The following is an 18797-nucleotide window of genomic DNA, read 5'->3' on the forward strand; positions in this document are numbered from 1 at the left end:
TTTTGAATGCGATGGTGATAGAAAACTTTGAAAAGCTCGTCGAGCTTAATTCACAAACCCGTTTTATGTCCTTGTATTTTGACTACATGGCTCAGAATATAAATCCTTCTTCGTTTGTTCCCAATCGTGTTCATTTTGTGGATACTTCTAATTCTACTGTGTTTTTCGACACATCCATGAAAGAAGAAATTCGTGGAATCCCGGATCCTGTACGCCCTCAAGAGATCCCAAAAATTTTTAATAATAAACTTAAAGAAGTCGACTGTAATAAAATGTTTTACACTGACGGATCATATCTAGACGGGTCCACTGGCTTCGGTATATTCAATGTAAATTTCACCGCTTCCTATAAACTCAGTGATCCAGCTTCAGTTTACGTCGCAGAACTAGCTGCAATTCAGTATACCCTTGAGATCATTGACACTCTGCCCACAGATCACTACTTCATTGTATCGGACAGTCTCAGCTCCATTGAGGCTCTCCGTTCAGTGAAGCCTGGAAAGCACTCACCGTATTTCCTGGGGAAAATACGGGAACAATTGAGTGCTTTATCTGCAAAATCATACCAGATTACCTTGGTTTGGGTCCCCTCACATTGTTCCATACGGGGCAATGAGAGGGCGGACTCGTTAGCCAAGGTGGGCGCACTAGAAGGTGATATCTATGAAAGACCAATCTGCTTCAATGAATTTTTCAGTTGCTGTCGTCAGAAAACTCTAGCTAGCTGGCAGAATACATGGAATAGTGGAACTCTGGGACGATGGTTACACTCAATAATCCCACAGGTATCGACGAAAGCTTGGTTCCGGGGGTTAGACGTGAGCCGAGACTTTATTCGTGTAATGTCAAGGCTCATGTCTAATCATTATATGTTCAGCGCGCATCTCCGTCGTGTGGGGCTCGCTGAGAGTGGTGTCTGCGTTTGCGGTGAGGGTTATCATGACATCGAGCATGTTGTTTGGATGTGTGTCGAGTATAGTGATGCCAGGTCCCAACTCATAGGTTCCCTTCGGGCCCGAGGTATACCACCCTTCGTACCAGTCCGCGACGTCTTGGCAACTCGAAATCTTCCTTATATGACTCTCATCTATAACTTCTTGAAAACTATCAATGCTCAAATTTAGTGCTCTCCCTATCTCTTTCTCGTCTACAGCTCTACCGCACTCTTCTTTACGTTGCTGGAAGTATGGCCTGTGTAAACGATGCTTCGGAGCATGCACCTGCCTTGAACTGACTGAGTTGCTGGAAGCTACCCAAAAACGTCACATCAACGTCAGAACACACCAACGAAGCATCCCAATCCAGAATAATCTCTTCATTGCTACAAGCTGAAAAACATGAAGATTCATCGAACGCAAAATGTGTCTAAAAGATGTATGCCACAAACCAATGATGTATTCAAATTTCAATTCAATACTGTGTAGGTCCCACCCTCCCTATGTCCCCTTACTAACTGGGGAGTATGCCGCCCCGTAATACGGCATCCCTTTCTCTCTCCCTAACAACAAGACAATCGGCCACGTTAAGCTAAAGCAAATGAGCCTAATAAAAATTTTATTTGGAAAAAAAAAGTTTTTTTCACTTATTTTTTAACTAACACTACATACCTGTACAATACTTCTACTTCACGTAGAATAACAACAAATCTTCTTTCTATATGAAGATTACACCTAGATTTCATACTATTTTTGCAAGAGAAGAAACAACAATAAACCGTTCCAGCAAACTGAACGAATATTTCGTGCAGTATGTCGTTCAATATGCGCTCATCGACCAACAAAATAGAACCGCCTGCTGAGAAGGATTTTTAAAATCTGTGCAGCATTTTGAGAATCTGAAGCTGCCCTTACACGAGACAATACTATTGTCAATACAAGGAGTATTGACAATACTATTGATCGTGTAGTGGAAACTTCATCGGATTGATAAAAAATGGTCAAAAAATCTAAACAGCTCATCAATCCAACAATGCTGTGGAAACTGTTTAATAATTGCAATGAACTATAAAACAATCATATAATACTCGAACTACAAATTTTAGTATCTATGCTAGTAGTATGCCGAAAAATAGCAAGTGTATGTTTTCCCGGTCAGTTTTGCCACATTTATAGTCTTAGCCACAGCAGTAGCCATCTGTATTTGTCCGATAAAAGTAAATAAACGGAAATACTAGCGTATTCGGTCATATTGTTCTCACTTACATAAGTTGTTGTTTTTCTCATCTATTTTTCATATAGCTCTGGTCTATCCATACCTAAATCAAGCCTGATATACGAGCACAACGTACGTGCACTGCAACTCGAATAATACACTGCGTTCGTTCTCCTACGGATGTCAAGATGAACTTGATTATTAGTTTTTTTTGTGACGTCATAAATAAACTAGAATTGATCTCGACAATTCAATAGACACAGTTCATGGATAGTTAGTATGTGACACAATCTTTCTGGTTAAAAGCTTAGGGTGAAATCATTATTAATCTTATATATCTTATGAATTCTATTAATTGTTTTGTAAATCTTGCTTCATCATTCAACATTTTATATTGATTTGACATAATTTATCAAAAAACTACTTGTCTTAATCTAGTTTATTATCAAACATTTTGAAAAGTTCTTCATTTACATTTTGTGTATCCACTTTCATCACCGCGAATTCGTCATTTTCTAATCTAATTTTTTTCATGAACTTTACTAAATTACTTTCATTACTGGTAGTAGCTTCATTAACTTTGACCTCGCCACTCACGCCTTGATCAATTACGATTTCATGCAATCCTCTATGAGTCGAGCTGGACTTCTGTACATTTATCGCAAGAGGCTCAGTATCATCTGCATCATGTTGTATATTTAATTGTTGAACAAGTGTGTCGAGCTCACGACACTCAGTAGGCAACTCGTCCGATTTCACTATTCCTTTCTCAGTCTGATCAACCTGATCTTTCCAATCTTTAATATTTGCTGTCTTTACGTAAATGTTCTCTCCAATATTATTAATGTAATAATTATAAAAAACATTATTGGTCATTTCAGTTTCGAATTCTCCATCTGATTTTTGTAAGCCCATGCGAATCAAAATTGAAATCTTTGTTACATACGGTTTAAGCCATTTATAAATACGACGATGAATAATAATTTGATCATCTTCACAAAGTGGTTCCCACATTTCGATTATGCATTTCTTTACACTATCTATCATTATTTGTTTTCTCATTTCTGGGATCAAGCGACCAATACCATCTAAGTGACGAAATGTAAGATCCATGAGTGCCTGGGGACTTTTGTTTGTGAGATACATTTGCCACTTAAATATCATTATCATTAAGTCCCATAATTTATCCATAGAATTAACATCAAGTCGCATTAATGAGCAACAAGCAATATCAGTCAGTAGGATACGAGTCTGATGGATGGTAAGCATGTTATGATGGTATGCGGTAGAAATGTAATGAAGAAACTTGGGATCCAATAACACCTCTGTGATTTCTCGTAAAACTGTAATAGACAAAAGGGATAGAAAAGCTTTATTTTTTTTAATATTAAATGTTAGATAACGAAACATTTAAGCATCCCAGATGCTACAGCTTCACTGACTTCGATAAGCTTAAAACGACGACAGTACCTGCCACTCGTCTATCAAAACTGTATCGCAAATTTACCTAGCCCTCAGTAACTGAAAAAGTCAAACCGAAGAGAGACTCCTTGGCAAATATAGTTCGTAGCAACTTCCAACTCTATCATGAGTTTATCTTTGGTTTGACCACTCTGCCGTCCGGGAATATGAACTTAAAAAAATTAAGCGAGACGATGTATTGACGGGTGAACTAGTTATATATAAAAAATATAAAAGGTTTCACTACATTAGTTATGCGCCAAAAAAAGCCCTATAACTGGTTTCACAACAACTAAAGCAATTAGAAAGTTCCCATATCTACTTTCTTGTTCTTTCTTGTTGCTTGAACTTCGGAACTTTTGAAACTTGAATTTGAAAGTACAGAACAAGTTATGCGTGAATTTTCTAGCAGCCAAAGAATAGGCGGCTAGAAAGTTCAGGTCAAAAGTTGACAACTTGAAAATACAGAAATAAATCACACGTTATTACATCGAAACAATGTATTGTATAACCGTATAACCTTAACATAATCACATTGAGATTGCTTCAATTTTTTTTTGCTATGTAGAGTTTGCTATATTAAACCAAATTTTCTTTTGTTACTATTTCAATAAAATAAATCGTTGCGTGAAACCGTGCGTTTAAGGGATCATACCCTAATCTTCTATTACTACAACAAAACAACGTACTGAATTTATAAACACCAAATTGTTTGAATCTTGTATGCAAATCGACATAATATCACAATCGAAGTTATATAGTAAACATTTTTCATCAAATAATGTAATATCAAGCATGAGAACATCGATATAATTCTGTTCGCGTGAAATTCTGTCCTATGAAATGCATGTTGTTACACGCTTGGATATATTAACACGTTGAAATTAATGCACATCTATACTTCCCCTAAAAATTGTGTGATATTACACTATTGCGCGCATTAATAAATTAAAGTGTTTTTCTCCAGTGCAATGCTGTTTGTGTCAAACTTTGTGGGCCTTTCGTGAGCTAAGAGCTAAGTTCGTAAATTGAGGGAAAACTTACAAGATTTTTCCGTTTTCTGGGTGAGTAATATGAAATATTTTGTAATGAATAATATCATTAACGCTATAACTGTCACGGATTTAATGTTCAGAAAATTATTCAGACTAATTTTTCCTAATATAACCTCTATTTCCAGCGTCGGTATCAGAGTTCGATGTTTTTTATTTCAATAAATCAAATGGCAATGAAACACCGTCAGAATATTGCATTTATGCTCGAAAATGCAAAACCAGAGCAATCTACGCCACCAGTGCTTTTCAATGAAAAACGGCATTAGCAATGCATTTAAAAGAATGCAAGCTACGCCCCACATTATCGAAATGACGGAATGAGCAATGAAATCTTACTCGACTGCATGGTTTTTTAGTGCTCGATCGGTTCAGTGCTAGAATTTTCGCCTGAGTTGACTGCTCGATCAACCTGATTGACAGTGACATTTTAAATGTCATTGAATATTCGCTCAATTTATGAATGTGTTAGTGTGAAATTTATGCGACTTAAGCCATTTCACTACACTCCAGCTAGAGGAATGGATGATGCTGACTAAGGTAGGCCGTTTTGTTAATTTCCAGCGAATTTCAATAGTTTATGTTGGGATTCTAAGAAGAACTGGTTATTTACTAGTTCTGTATATCCGAAAAACATGAAGATTTAAACTTGTATATTCAGTTATATAATGTTTTCGTTTAAAAATAAACTGATTTTGCACGAAAACGTGCAAAATCAGGAAAGAAGAAGAAGAAGACGAATTGACAATTCAGTCCGCATCTTCTCACTCAATTCCGAATGATTTCCGAATCAACCGGTTGTAGGCGAACCGGTTCATTCGGAATCGGTTGTTGCACTGGAGTTGGAATTGATTCGGAATCCATTATGATTTCCACATGAAATTCCGAATGAAAATTTCACGCCGATTCGGAATTGATTCGGATCTGATAATGTGGGGCGTGTTCGCTTGTAGCTGAGCTCCCAACCCATTGCAGTTGATAGCAGTAAAGTTCGAAGCTGAGTTATTATCGGTTTCAAACGAAACTGTTCCATAGATTTTCACAAAAAAAATTAGAATTGCAACCGCTAACGTATTATGCATTGCACATTAATCGTAATGCACGCTACTGCATGACCAAACTTTTTGTGATTTTCAAGCAATGGGAATAAAAAAGGAAAAAATGTGTCTAATTTTGGCGTTCGTTTAGCTTAATTTTTGTGTTTATTTTATTTTAGGTTCAACTCAACAATTCTATGTTCGCAGGGCAACAGGGTCAGTGAACATCCTGACCGTTTAAAATAGGTTCATAATAATACATATTTTCATGAAATACATCGTTTGAAATTACGTTGTTTTAAATCACATTGTGGTCACATCGATAGCCGTCACGCAATTTTTCATTACGTCGTGCTACATTACAATGAGTACAGTACATCTCCTTAATCACATCAATACTCATACGTCGTTTCAATAAGGCTCTTAGGAGTGCTATATTACAACAATCTACTTAAACAATGATGTGCAGCGATATTGAGGTGATATCACAATTTATTTTTTTCTGTGTACTCTAAACTTGAGTTACCACCTATCTACTCATTTTTGAGTTAAGGGACGAAGCTGTCAAAATTTGATTTTTTTTGCTAAAAATAAGGAAAATATTGTTTTTTTTTCAAAATTTGAGTAAGTTTAACTCAAGTACTTAAAACAATATTCTTATTCGTAAATGTTTATATACAATTCATTCTTCTTTCTTTTAAATGGGAAGCCCAAAAAAGTGATTCGAAACCGTTTCCTTCTGACCGGTTTGAACGATTTTGATACCCTTCTGTTGTACATCTCGCTTAGCATAATTGGAACCACAAAATTTCTATTTCAAACATTGATGATTAATGGTTCCAAAAACCAGATCTAGAAACGACAATGAAAAACGACATATTCTTGCATTCTTAAATTCGATAAGAACATTCCGGGAACGAAAATGCACTGAACTGCTAGAAGTATTTTTTTCACTCAGATGTTTGAAAACTCAAAGCTTACTCTATTGTATGAATAAATGGCCTGAGCAAATTCAAATTTTGACATATTGTTCCTGTTTATGAATTTGAGTAATCGCAACTTAAACCATGAGTTATGTTCAAAGAGCGTGCATGTCTCCGTTTGGCTCTCTGATGTATTCTCGTTGCAGTTGAAAACTAGAAAATACTTCCAGCGACAATTATTATTATCACGTTCTACGTGGAATACATGATGTCGCAAGTACCGCGCTTAATTCATGTCATGGGCGCCACTAGAATTAAATCCATACCATTTTCAGTTAGTACCAACCTTCAAAAGATACGTGTATAAATTTGACAGCTGTCTGATTATTATTTTGTGAGATATTGCATTTTGAGTGAAGCTACTTTTGTTATTGTGAAAAAAATGAAAAAAAAAAGGAATTTCGTGTGTTGATGAAACACTACTTTTTGATGAAAAAAAAGTGCCGCCGATACCAAAAAATGGCTTGATGAGTGTTATCCAGACTCTGCACCGGGCGAAGCAACAATTCGTGTGTGGTTTGCAAAATTTCGTACTGGTTATATGAGCACCGAAAACGATGAACGCAGTGGACGTCCAAAAGAGGCTGTTACCGATGAAAACGTGAAAAAAATCCACAAAATGATTTTCAATGACCGTAAAGTGAAGTTGATCGAGATAGCTGACACCCTAAAGGTATCAAAGGAACGTCTTGGACATATTATCACAGACTAACAGACAGGACACTCAAATTAGATTCTTTAACCATATAAACGGTCATTTCGAATATTCCTTTAGTTGGGACAGTACTCGGATATGTCATGATGGCGCCACGTTAGCATATCAAATACATCCTGTCTGTCATCTAGACTGTGTTTATTTTTTTCATTTACCAACCGAGTTGCCATTCATACAGAATTACCTGTAATGTATTGATTTGTATACCTCCATGCGAATTTCATGCAGGATACAGATTAATTACATATTGCCAAAACTATATACAGAATTGTGCCTACTTGTCATCCTACAACGCAATACAAAATCGAACCCGTTTTGTTACAATATTTACTTGCTTCTGGTCTTAATTTCGGATGGAAATTACCAACACAATCAAAAATAGTCTAGATGAACAACGTTGAGTAAAATAAATGTTTACTTTCCAACATCGCTAAAAAAGTTAAATATATTATCAACGTACTCCAATAATTTATTGTGACGATTCATTATCAAATATTTTGATGAAATCAGGCAACCCTGTAAGCAGCTGATCGGTGTTGACAAACGAGGGGAAACCAACTAGAAAAAAACCTTTTACGTAACACAAGGGGTGTACCGATAGTAAATAGTTCGCGCAGTACAATATAGGTGGAACTAGTGCATCACGAAAAATGATTTTTATAACAATTTATTCATACTGTCATGTCTGTTAGTCTGTGATATTATTCACGAATATTTGGATATGAGAAAGCTTTGTGCAAAATGGGTGCCGCGTGAGCTCACAATCGATCAGAAACAACAACGAATTGATGATTCTGAGCAGTGTTTGGAGCTGTTATATCGAAATAAAACCGATTTTTTTCGTCGAGATATAACAATGGACGAAATATGGCTCCATCACTTCACTCCGGATTCCAATCGACAATCAGCTGAGTGGACTGCACGCGATGAACCGAACCCAAAGCGTGGAAAGACTCAACAATCGGCCGGTAAGGTTATGGCGTCTGTATTTTGGGATTCGCATGGTATAATTTTCATCGACTACCTTGAAAAGGGAAAAACCATCAACAGTGACTATTATATAGCGTTATTAGAGCGTTTGAAGGACGAAATTTCAAAAAAACGGCCTCATTTGAAGAAGAAAAAAGTTTTGTTTCATCAAAACAATGCACCGTGTCACAAGTCGATGAAAACCATGCTGAAATTGAACGGATTGGGCTTCGAATTGCTCCCTCATCCACCGTATTCTCCAGATTTGGCCCCCAGTGACTTTTTCCTGTTCTCAGACCTCAAGAGAATGTTCGCTGGTAAAAAATTTAGAAGCAATGAAGAGGTAATTGCTGAAACTGAGGCCTTTTTAAGGGAAAGGACAAATCGTACTACAAAAATTGTATCGAAAAGTTGGAAGATCGCTATAATCGCTGCATCGCCTCTGATGGCAATTATGTTGAATAATAAAAACGAATTTTGTCAAAAAAATGTGTGTTTCTATTAAACGATACGAACTTTTCAGCCGAACTGTTATGTCTATAAAAAGGTATGTGAATGCTCCACACAAGGGTTTTGAAATATTGCAACCTAGTATGAGAATCATCAAGTCGAATCATCGATTCGATTTTTTGCGATAATTGTCAACTTGCGATTCTCTCTTGGTGAATTCCACACAGCACCGATCATTACTAGACTGTAATTTTTTAAGGGCTGTGAAATACTCAGAGTATGAAGTGGAACGAAGAAATGTAGAAAAATCCTCTCACGGTTCATGCATTGAGAGGCACGAGTCTTGTAGCATCTTTTACCAGATTGAAAATGTTGTATACAATATAGAGAAATATCGAGCAGCTTCTATCAAATTACATTGTATTTGATAGGTTGTTGGCTCGTTTGGAACAAAGCTGTCACGTTATATGCACTCTAGGGGTAACAAAGAAGACTTTCTTAGGCCAAATTATTTTAACTTTCAGTTAAAAATACAGAAAACGTAAGAAAAACTTCTACAAACACTTACTTTGTTTGAAAATGTATTGATATTTTCAATGGGGTAATGTATAAAAAAAAATTATAAATAAGTAACTTTTCCTAAAGTACTGCAACCGAATTTTTGGTAAGTTATTTTCTCAGTGAACAACTATCAGGCTGTCAAAAATAACCATGCTTTCGAAAAGAGTTATTCTAGACGACAAAATAACTGCTCTAATGTCACATTTTAACTAAAAGTTAAAATATTTCGCGAGATGGTCCACGTTTTTAAAACCCGTTTTTAGTTACGTGATTCTCCTAAAACAGTTCCTTTCCATTCAATATGTTTACGTTTCGTCTTTGACTTATCAGTGCATGACAGTTCGAATTGAACTGCTTAATGCAAAACTCGGCATTTCAATTTGAACTACTAAGCAAACGTGAAGTTTCTGCTATTTGCAGAACACTTTTTTGTTTTGCATCGAAGTGCAATTCTGACGTGCCATTCCATACCGGTAACGGTCACCTGATATAACGTGTGAGTCAAACTTTAGCCGAAAAACATATGTTAGTTAGTTAGAGCAAATTCAGCAACTGCAAGAATCATATATCTATAATGTAAATGAAACTGAAACAAACGTATCCCCAGCAATCCGTTTTAGTTTTATTTATTCGACCAGTTCTACTGTCAAATTTAAAACTGGTATACATTGCCGTTCTATTTTTTCTATATTTGAAACACAGATAAATCGCTGCTGGGGCTGCCAGTTTATTTTGTTATAATTTCTAGATTTAAATTTTAAAACTGACATTAATTATGCATCTAGAACTAGAACACTCCTGAATATGCCCTTAGTTTTCTTTATTAAAGAGACTTTCAGCCGGTGGCTGGTTCGTCTCTCAAAAAACATATGTTTGTTTTCATCTCGAAATACCCTCAGAGCAAATTCAGCAGCTGCCAGATTCATATGGGTGGTCTATAATATAACTGAAACTGAAACAAACGTATCCCCAGCAAGCCGTTTAAGTTTTATTTATTCGAACAGTTCTACCGTCAAATTTAAAACTGGTATACGCTGCCGTTCTATTTTTTCTATATTTGAAACTCAGATAAAACGCTGCTGAAGCTGCCAGTGTATTTTGTTATAAATTCTAGATTAAAATTTTAAAACTGACATAAATTATGCAACACTCCTGAACATGCCCTTACGATTTCAAGTTCTAGCACAGAGAACAGACGTCCAAGCTGGTACAAACTTTTTCAAAAAAAATGTTTAAAACATACAAGTAAAAATCTGTTAAAAATCATCGTTGCCCACAACTTTGCACGCATGCACGGAACCGCAAAACAACCTAATTTTAAGTGTTTTATTAAGTGTTACAAATAGCTCCTTTCCATTGTCATTTCTTGCCAGTAACGGTCATCTGATATATCGTGTGAATTGTACTTTAGCCGAAAAACATATGATGTTTTCTATCCCAGCGAATTTTAATTTATGGGCACAGACTATTATGTACGATTCAGACGGTCCGCGTCAGAACGTCGGAACGTCAGCGTTCGTCAAAATTAGTTCAATATTTCTTACATTATCGAAATGACGGAATGAGTAATGAATTCTTACTCGACTGCTCGATTTCGCAGTGCTCGATCGGTTCAGTGCTAGAATTTCTGCATGAGTTGTGTGCTCGATCAACCCGATTGACAGTGACATTGAGTCATTGAGTTTTCGCAATTTTTATGAATGTGTTAGTGTAAAAATTATGCTGAAATTTTAAGAGAACTGGTTATTTACTAGTTCTGTATATCCGAAAAATTTGAAGATTTAAATTAGAATTTATCAGTTATATAATTTTTAATTTAGAAATAAACTGAAAATCAGCGCGAAGACAAAAAAATCGGAACAGAATAAGAAGAAAACGAATTGACAATTCATTCCGAATTTTCTCAATCAATTCCGATAGATTTCCGAACCAACCGGTTGGAGGCAAAATTCACTCGGAGTCGGTTATTGCACTGGAGTTATTTATTTGGAATTCATTGTGATTTCCACATGGAATTCCGAATGAAAATTTTTCGTCGATTCGATGGAATCGGATTAATGGAAACTAATCGAATTGCATTTATCCTTATTTAAACATCCAACCGTTGATAAGAAAGTCTAAGCTCATGCGATCTCTTCTAAATTTGCCTCATATTTTCATGACATTTAACGAATTGTCAACATAACGCAACCAATCAAGAAAATAAAATGCTGGACAAAAAAAATCGTTTTGTGATGCATTATTTAATTAAAATTTCAAGAATTTGATAATTTGGTTTGTTAATAACTAGGAACATGAACGCGGGACTGAGATTTTAGAGTACGATTATGAAATGCGATAGTTCCAGTTTGATGAAAAATCAAACTATTTACAAACACAACTACTCGAAGATAAATTGATATTCGTTTCGTATTAGTGAAACTGTATCATATTGAACGTCTTCTCTACTGCAAAGCAAAGTCCTGGCATTACATTCCTTTTGTGGAATTTGGCCTTTCTGTTTCAACAGACTTCGCAGCCGATTCTTAGTGTACAGAATCATTGCATGGCTAGTACTATGGATCCTACTGACACTAAGAATCCTTCCAGGTCGGGGCTCGAACATACGACATATATATATATATATATATATATATATATATATATATATATATATATATATATATATATATATATATATATATATATATATATATATATATATATATATATATATATATATATATATATATATATATATATATATATATATATATATATATATATATATATATATATATATATATATATATATATATGGTTTTATTTCGAACCACTAAAAACCTAACAAAAACTATGATCAGTAAAAATGAACAAGTGGCTACAAGACTATGCATATCCGAAAAAGACGATTAATCCTTTTGGATCTGAAATGAAGTTTTCAAGTGTCGTCCCTCTCGGCTGTGACAGAGAATTCTATGTTGCATGCACGATGGAAAACAGACAGGTGGCAAGATTGTTCTATGTATGAGTGCGTTTACACTTCTCCTGGCTGCCAGCATGCTGGTGCCGGTGTACTGCCCTCTTAGGAAAAAACGTTCAACTGTGGTCCAATGATCCAACGTATTAGACCAACAAAGGACCACCGTTGAACGTTTTTTTTTCCTAAGAGAGCAGTACACTGGCACCACCATGCTGGCAGCTAGCAGAAGTGTAAACGGGGCATAAAGTAAGAAGATATGGGGAAGAAAAATTTAAACAATGAGCGTTTAAGGATCATCCGTCGGATGACGTCCATTTGCTATAACCAAAAACGAAGTTTTATTTTATATATACCACGACGGTGATACTACATAACTTTGAGAAATTAAACTACATATCCGAAAATACTACATATCAGCTGTTTTTCAAAGAAGGACGTATCTTACAAAAGTAAACAAATCGAGGTTCTCTCTCCTACCAGTAAATGCTTCAAAATCCTACAATTTTGTCTAAAAATTCGTATTCTACAAAAATCTCAATCTTAGTAATACAAAGAACTATAAAAGGCGAAACTGTCATTCCATTTGTTTACGCAAGTTTCGCCCTCCGTGTTCCATGCCAACAAACAGGGCGATACTTCAATTGCTGGTAAGGAAGGGCGAAACTATTTATTTTCTTTATTTTAGATGGTTACCGAACCTTTTATTACTGGAAACAGTAAAAGAGACAATAAAACTACTCACAGATTTGTCTTAGTAGCGAAAACCAGTCAATTTCATGAAAAATGCGCAAGGGCGTATCTTTATAATTCACACAGGAAGTATAAAAGTAAACAAATCGAAAAAGGGCGAAACTCTTTTTATGTTGATTTATTCAGTGGATATAGAAGGAAAGTGGTAACATTTGCGTGCCTTTTGAAAATAAACTAACAATTCATCGACTAATCATAAATTGATCAGAGAATATACGATAATTTCTAAACACGATTTGAAACCGAAGTCGAAACATTCATCGATGATTTTCTCCATTTGCTGTCAATGTTAGATTCGCCGTTCTTTGAAAAACAGCTGATATTAGCTCTGCAATAGAATTTTGAGTCATGTTATATTCCGATGTACCTCTATATCTTGCCACCAGTGTTCATTCTGCATCGTGTGTTGCATGAATAAAACGTCAAAGTTGTATCAATAGAAAGCAACATTATTTCTTAACATCAACGCTCTGTATTCAGTTATTATCGAGTCTATAATCGTGCTTCTGCCTATTACTATTACTTTAATATTAATTACTTTTGCTTCAAAAATAATTTGTATTACTATTAAGTCTTCTAATCAATTATTCGGTATTTCAGGTGAGCAAAGATAGTGCTATAAACCACACACTTGATAGCATCATGTCAGGTTTGGAGTCATACGTGAATAATACCGTGTCGATCATAACTGCTGACGGCCGAAATTTTGTTGGTACAATGAAAGGATTTGACCAAACTATTAATATAATCCTAGACGAATCCCACGAACGAGTATATTCCATGAATGCCGGAATAGAACAAGTTGTGCTTGGATTGCATATAATCAGAGGGGACAATGTTGCGGTGATTGGGCAATTAGACGAGAGTATTGATAGTAAACTGGACTTTTCTTCTATTCGCGGAATGCCACTCGAACCGGTAGTTCACTAATACAAATATTTTAAGTTGAGTGTAAACCAATAAAATAACTTGAAGCGATTTAAATATGCTTTCGACATAATCATTTGCATTGTACTACTGGTTATTGTCACGCTACAATTTTATTGAAGGTATCACAACCAAGTGACTTCGAACTCTAAAAATAAATCCTGCCACTAAAATATAATGCAAAGTGTATGAAAACCCAGTGAGATTATTCGATGTTGCCTGTTTTACACAAAAATCGATATTAATATTCTATAATCTAATGCTGAAGCATTATCGTTCGCGACCGATTTGTTATCAGGTTTGAGTTAATTGGTGAAAAAACGAATTTTTATTTCAAATTACCTTGAGCTGACTTATCTAAAGGAATCGTCTGTGCCTTCAAGCGCTGATCAATTACGTAGATCATCTCGCTGCCCAGATTGAGTACAATAAATAGGTTTGTAATAGTCATGTTTATTTCTTATCACGTCAAATAACAACCGAAACTGCACTGTGAAGCATCGACACGAGTATCCTATAAATGGATACTCTAGTTCCAAAACAGTCCATTCCAGTTTGTTTATGGCAACGGAAACCATGGTGAACCGTTCCTCCGTGTCATGTAGGAATAAATTTTGTTTATTATTAGGCGCGTTGCTTACATGGAACGAATCCTTTCTGATAAGAAGCTTCTGGCGAGACGTGCATTGTGTCACTATTCAACATACTTTCATTAATGCGATAAAATTTCATCTCGTGTTAAGATGATGTATGAGTTCACCAGCAGCCTCAATAATTCGGCCGAAATAGGGCAGAAAAAATGAAGCCTTGATCAAGTTAGTAGTGTGAGAGAAACAGCACCAGCAACTCCGAAACTATCCCGTTCCCAAAATGATACGCCACAATAATAACACATCTAAAAACAGTCCAAACGTAGTTTACCTAAGTACTAATTAAAAAGTAATAACCCAACCAGAATGATTCCGTAACTAAAAATAAATACGCCTGTAAGAATTCACTCCCGTTTATTATTTCAGCAACATATATAATGGACGCATATGATCTATACTCCAAATTATGGAGAAAAGTTGTGATTAGTGGTCAGGAAAAACAAATATCAACTGAATTAAAAGCGTGTAAAAATAATAGCGAAATAATCTACTGTGTTCGTCAACTATTAGACAAGTCGGGTCTTATGCAACAAATTCAGTTTACAGCAGATGGAAAAAATGAATCTAGAGCGATCGAATGTCGAAAGTTGGGCAATAAATCCTTTCATCCGAAAATTAAAAAATACATCAAGGCGCTTGAATATTACAACGAAAGCATTGCATTATCACATGTGGGATCAGAAAGCCTAGCCATTGCCTACGCTAACCGCTCAGTGATTTGTTTCGAATTGAAGGAATATCGTGACTGTTTGGAAAATATTCGATTGACCCAACTGAATTCATATCCAGAACATTTATTACCAAAATTATTGAAAAGAAAAGAAGACTGCTTGGCGATGATTAATAACATAGATCTCGTCCGATCTAACCACATTCTGCACGAACCCAAATTGAGTTATAAACCGAATTCAAAGATACCTCACATTGCTGAATGTTTGGAATTGAAGGAAGATGGAAATTTTGGACGATGCTTGGTAACCAATCGAAATTTAAAAGCAGGAGATTTATTAATAATGGAAAAACCTTTTTCTGCAATGCTAGAAGCCAAGCTTTGCTACTTGAACTGTGATTATTGCCAACGAGACCAATTCTTAACTTTAATACCCTGCAATAGCTGTTCAGTTACGATGTTTTGTTCAGAGAAGTGTCTTGAAAAAGCATACGATGAATATCATCGTATCGAATGTTCTATTATAAAACATTTGCGACTGTTATTTAGCAAAGTAATTTTGATGGCTCTCAGAACTACAACAATGGCCATAAGTACATTCAACTTTGATTTGGGAGAATTATTACAACACGTGGAATCCCTTGAAGTACAAAAATTGAGTCCGTTTGATTTCGACTGGAGAAATATACACGCTAAAGAAATCTATAGCACCATACATCTTTTAGCAACCAATCAAACTTTACGCAGTCCAAGTGATCTGACTCAGCGCGCTATTTACTCTATTATAATTAGCGAAGCTTTGCTAAGTTATACTCCATTGAAAAGTCTCTGTGGAACCAGTGAATCTCATCGTAATCTCATTCGAGTTCTCATTTTTCGTCATGCACAAACTTCTCCTGTAAATATGCACTCTACTGCATATATGAACTATTGTCCGGAAGAAGTAGAAGAGTTTCAGCACAGCGACCTTGGATGCGCATCATTTCCGATATTAAGCATGATAAATCACTCCTGCGCACCGAATCTGGTACGAATGACACTGCCAACCGGACAGGTTGTAGCCTTACTGAATCGACCGATTAAAAAAGGTGGACAGTTATTCGATAATTATGGGTAAGCCTAAGTCAACTACCAATGATCATAATCGATTAATCAATTTCTTCTTCAAGCTACCACCACTGCCTTGAAATACTATCAGAACGACAAATTAGTCTTGATAAACAATATTGCTTCAAATGTCAATGTGAAGCATGCAAAAATAATTATCCGCTATACTACGATTTGCAACATGCCAAACTATTACCCGGCCATAAGAATCCGATTAGTGCAGGTGAACTAGATATTCTTAGAAAGCATGATATTGCAATGGCTTTGAAAAAAATTCCGGAATATTGTGATTTTTTGAATGATTACGACTCGCAGTACCCCAATTACGAAGTCAGCTCTGTTCAAGAGGCTTTACTACGATGTTTCCAAATAGTTTATTCTTCACAGTCAAGAAAAATGAAATACAGGGGACTTTGTTCTATATAATCAAATTGTTTCAAATTTCAAAAGGGTTTTATTCTAACAACATATGAAAGTAAAACAAAGTGCCTAAAACTTAAATAAAAATTTCTTACCCACAAATCCTTGAATGCTCAAAGCATTTGTTACAGCAGTCACGTAATCAGTAAAGGAAATCATTTCGTGTGCTGGTGCCTTAAAAGCATTTTTTTCTATTAATCCGAACAACTCATTAAACATTTCAGATCGTTTGGAACTCTTGGCATTATCTTTCGTCCAGCGAGTCATCCAAAAACCACTGAACTGCAGATCTTTGAAAATTAGTGAAGCAGTCGGCACAGTGACAGGTTCCCTCGACATTCCTCCGTACGTAACCATAATTCCGTGGTTGTCCAGATGACGTGAAATTTCTAATGCATTTTTTCCCCCTACACAGTTCAGCGCAAGCTTGGGTTTCTTGAATATTCCATCCTTAAATATTTTCGTGGTTCTGAGCTCTTCCTCGGTCAGAATTTCCGCTGCTCCCAAATCTTTTAAATAATTCCGGAGCAGATTAATTTCTGGTCTATCACGGACAATTCCCACACAATGAATGCCCCATGCGCGACAAAGTTGAATGATTGCTTGTCCACAAGCAGAGTTTGCTCCGTTCTGTATCACCGAGTCTCCAGCCTTTAGATTTACGAAATCTTTCAGCATGCGATATGCTGTACATGGATTCACAGTTATGGTGGCAGCTTCAGCAATGCCAATATTCGCTGGAACCTTCATCAAATTAGTTTCGTTATACAAGGCATGTGATCGCCATGTGCCTAATCCGGAAGCGAATGGCACTATGCGATCACCGATTGCTAATCGAGTCACTTGCTCACCAACAGCGACAACTTCCCCAACACATTCGTTTCCACCAACAGCAGGAAACTCAGGTCTAACGGGATATTTTCCTGAAAGAAGACATTATGAAATATTATATTTGACATACGAAATATAGAACTATACCTTGAATTGTGTTTATGTCTGCTGGATTTATTGGAGCACTGATTGTCTTTATTAGAACTTCTCCGGTACCAGGATCAGGCATAGTTTCCTGATGGATTTGGAGAACCTTCGCAGGATCGCCGAATTCATTATACCGTAGAATCGAAGCAACAACGCTCATGTGACGATAAAACTGACAGGAACCAGAGCTGTATTGCCGAAACAATATGGACATATTGTGCGATATGACTGTTCGAAAACAGTTCTGTTTGTTTCCAACTTCAGAATGAAACTGACAATATTATCAGAATTCCGCAATAAATGTTTTTAAATGACTTGCGAATGACATTTTAAAGGAATACATGCTTGCATGCAACATGTCCATGTTGCATCATCACCAAAGCAACATTTTTTCCATAATATTTATTCCATCATATATAGTACTTTAAATCGCATATTTAGAACCCAGTCACAACGTTTATTATTTAATAAAATAAAATATTACTAGTTTCTTCAAACATCATATTAGTATCTCGGTATTCATTATTTAAACTAATCAAAAACACTGTAAAATTAAATTGAAATTCCTTGTCTACCTTGGGTAAACAATGAATCACAAAAGCTACATAATCTATTATAAAATTCACGTAGAAAAATCCGACTTGATTTAAAAGTCGTTCGTCGCTGCATCAAAAATCAAAGTTTTGCAAAAATCTGCTGTAATAATTTCCGCGCTGCTTGTCTCAGAGCTAGGAAGCGGTTTCAGAGAGCAAGAATGGAACAAGCCAGAGAGGAGCGTTTGGTGGAGTTTCGGGAAGATAGGGCTGCTTTTAGGCGCGAGATCAAGCGTAGCAAATCGAATTGCTACAAGGAGCTGTGCCGATAAGCAGATGCTAATCCCTGAGGGGATGCGTACCGAGTCGGAAAGGCAAAGATCAAAGGCCGTCGATGCCTGCTGAAATATGTCCAGACAAG

General features: G+C 36.0%; 4 protein-coding genes across 8 annotated transcripts; 2 read left to right on the plus strand and 2 right to left on the minus strand.

The window, feature by feature from the left end:
* Positions 1-1613: 1613 nt before the first annotated feature.
* Positions 1614-14496, minus strand: LOC131436070 (protein OSCP1). Its single transcript, XM_058604536.1, has 2 exons — positions 14361-14496; positions 1614-3494 (listed from the first exon to the last, which is right to left on the minus strand). Exons 1-2 carry the CDS (start codon positions 14467-14469, stop codon positions 2581-2583), a joined length of 1023 nt encoding a protein of 340 aa, XP_058460519.1. The 5' UTR covers positions 14470-14496; the 3' UTR covers positions 1614-2580.
* Positions 13494-14091, plus strand: LOC131436071 (U6 snRNA-associated Sm-like protein LSm8). The gene is made up of 2 exons (XM_058604537.1): positions 13494-13570; positions 13692-14091. The coding sequence occupies exon 2, from the start codon at positions 13734-13736 to the stop codon at positions 14019-14021; it is 288 nt and encodes a 95-aa protein (XP_058460520.1). The 5' UTR covers positions 13494-13570; positions 13692-13733; the 3' UTR covers positions 14022-14091.
* On the plus strand, positions 14177-17046 carry LOC131436068 (SET and MYND domain-containing protein 4). Of its 5 annotated transcripts, none has more exons than XM_058604533.1 (3): positions 14177-14833; positions 15035-16451; positions 16508-17046. In XM_058604533.1, the coding sequence occupies exons 2-3, from the start codon at positions 15046-15048 to the stop codon at positions 16869-16871; spliced, it is 1770 nt and encodes a 589-aa protein (XP_058460516.1). In that variant the 5' UTR covers positions 14177-14833; positions 15035-15045; the 3' UTR covers positions 16872-17046. The 5 variants fall into 5 exon arrangements, with proteins under 5 accessions (XP_058460516.1, XP_058460514.1, XP_058460515.1 ...); XM_058604531.1 differs by having other exon boundaries at positions 14178-14957; XM_058604532.1 differs by having other exon boundaries at positions 14178-14454; positions 14647-16451.
* On the minus strand, positions 16935-18170 carry LOC131436069 (enoyl-[acyl-carrier-protein] reductase, mitochondrial). Its single transcript, XM_058604535.1, has 2 exons — positions 17844-18170; positions 16935-17788 (listed from the first exon to the last, which is right to left on the minus strand). The coding sequence occupies exons 1-2, from the start codon at positions 18055-18057 to the stop codon at positions 16935-16937; spliced, it is 1068 nt and encodes a 355-aa protein (XP_058460518.1). The 5' UTR covers positions 18058-18170.
* Positions 18171-18797: the final 627 nt, after the last annotated feature.

This window comes from Malaya genurostris, chromosome 3 (genome assembly GCF_030247185.1).
Source record: "Malaya genurostris strain Urasoe2022 chromosome 3, Malgen_1.1, whole genome shotgun sequence".
NCBI classification, from domain to species: domain Eukaryota; kingdom Metazoa; phylum Arthropoda; class Insecta; order Diptera; family Culicidae; genus Malaya; species Malaya genurostris.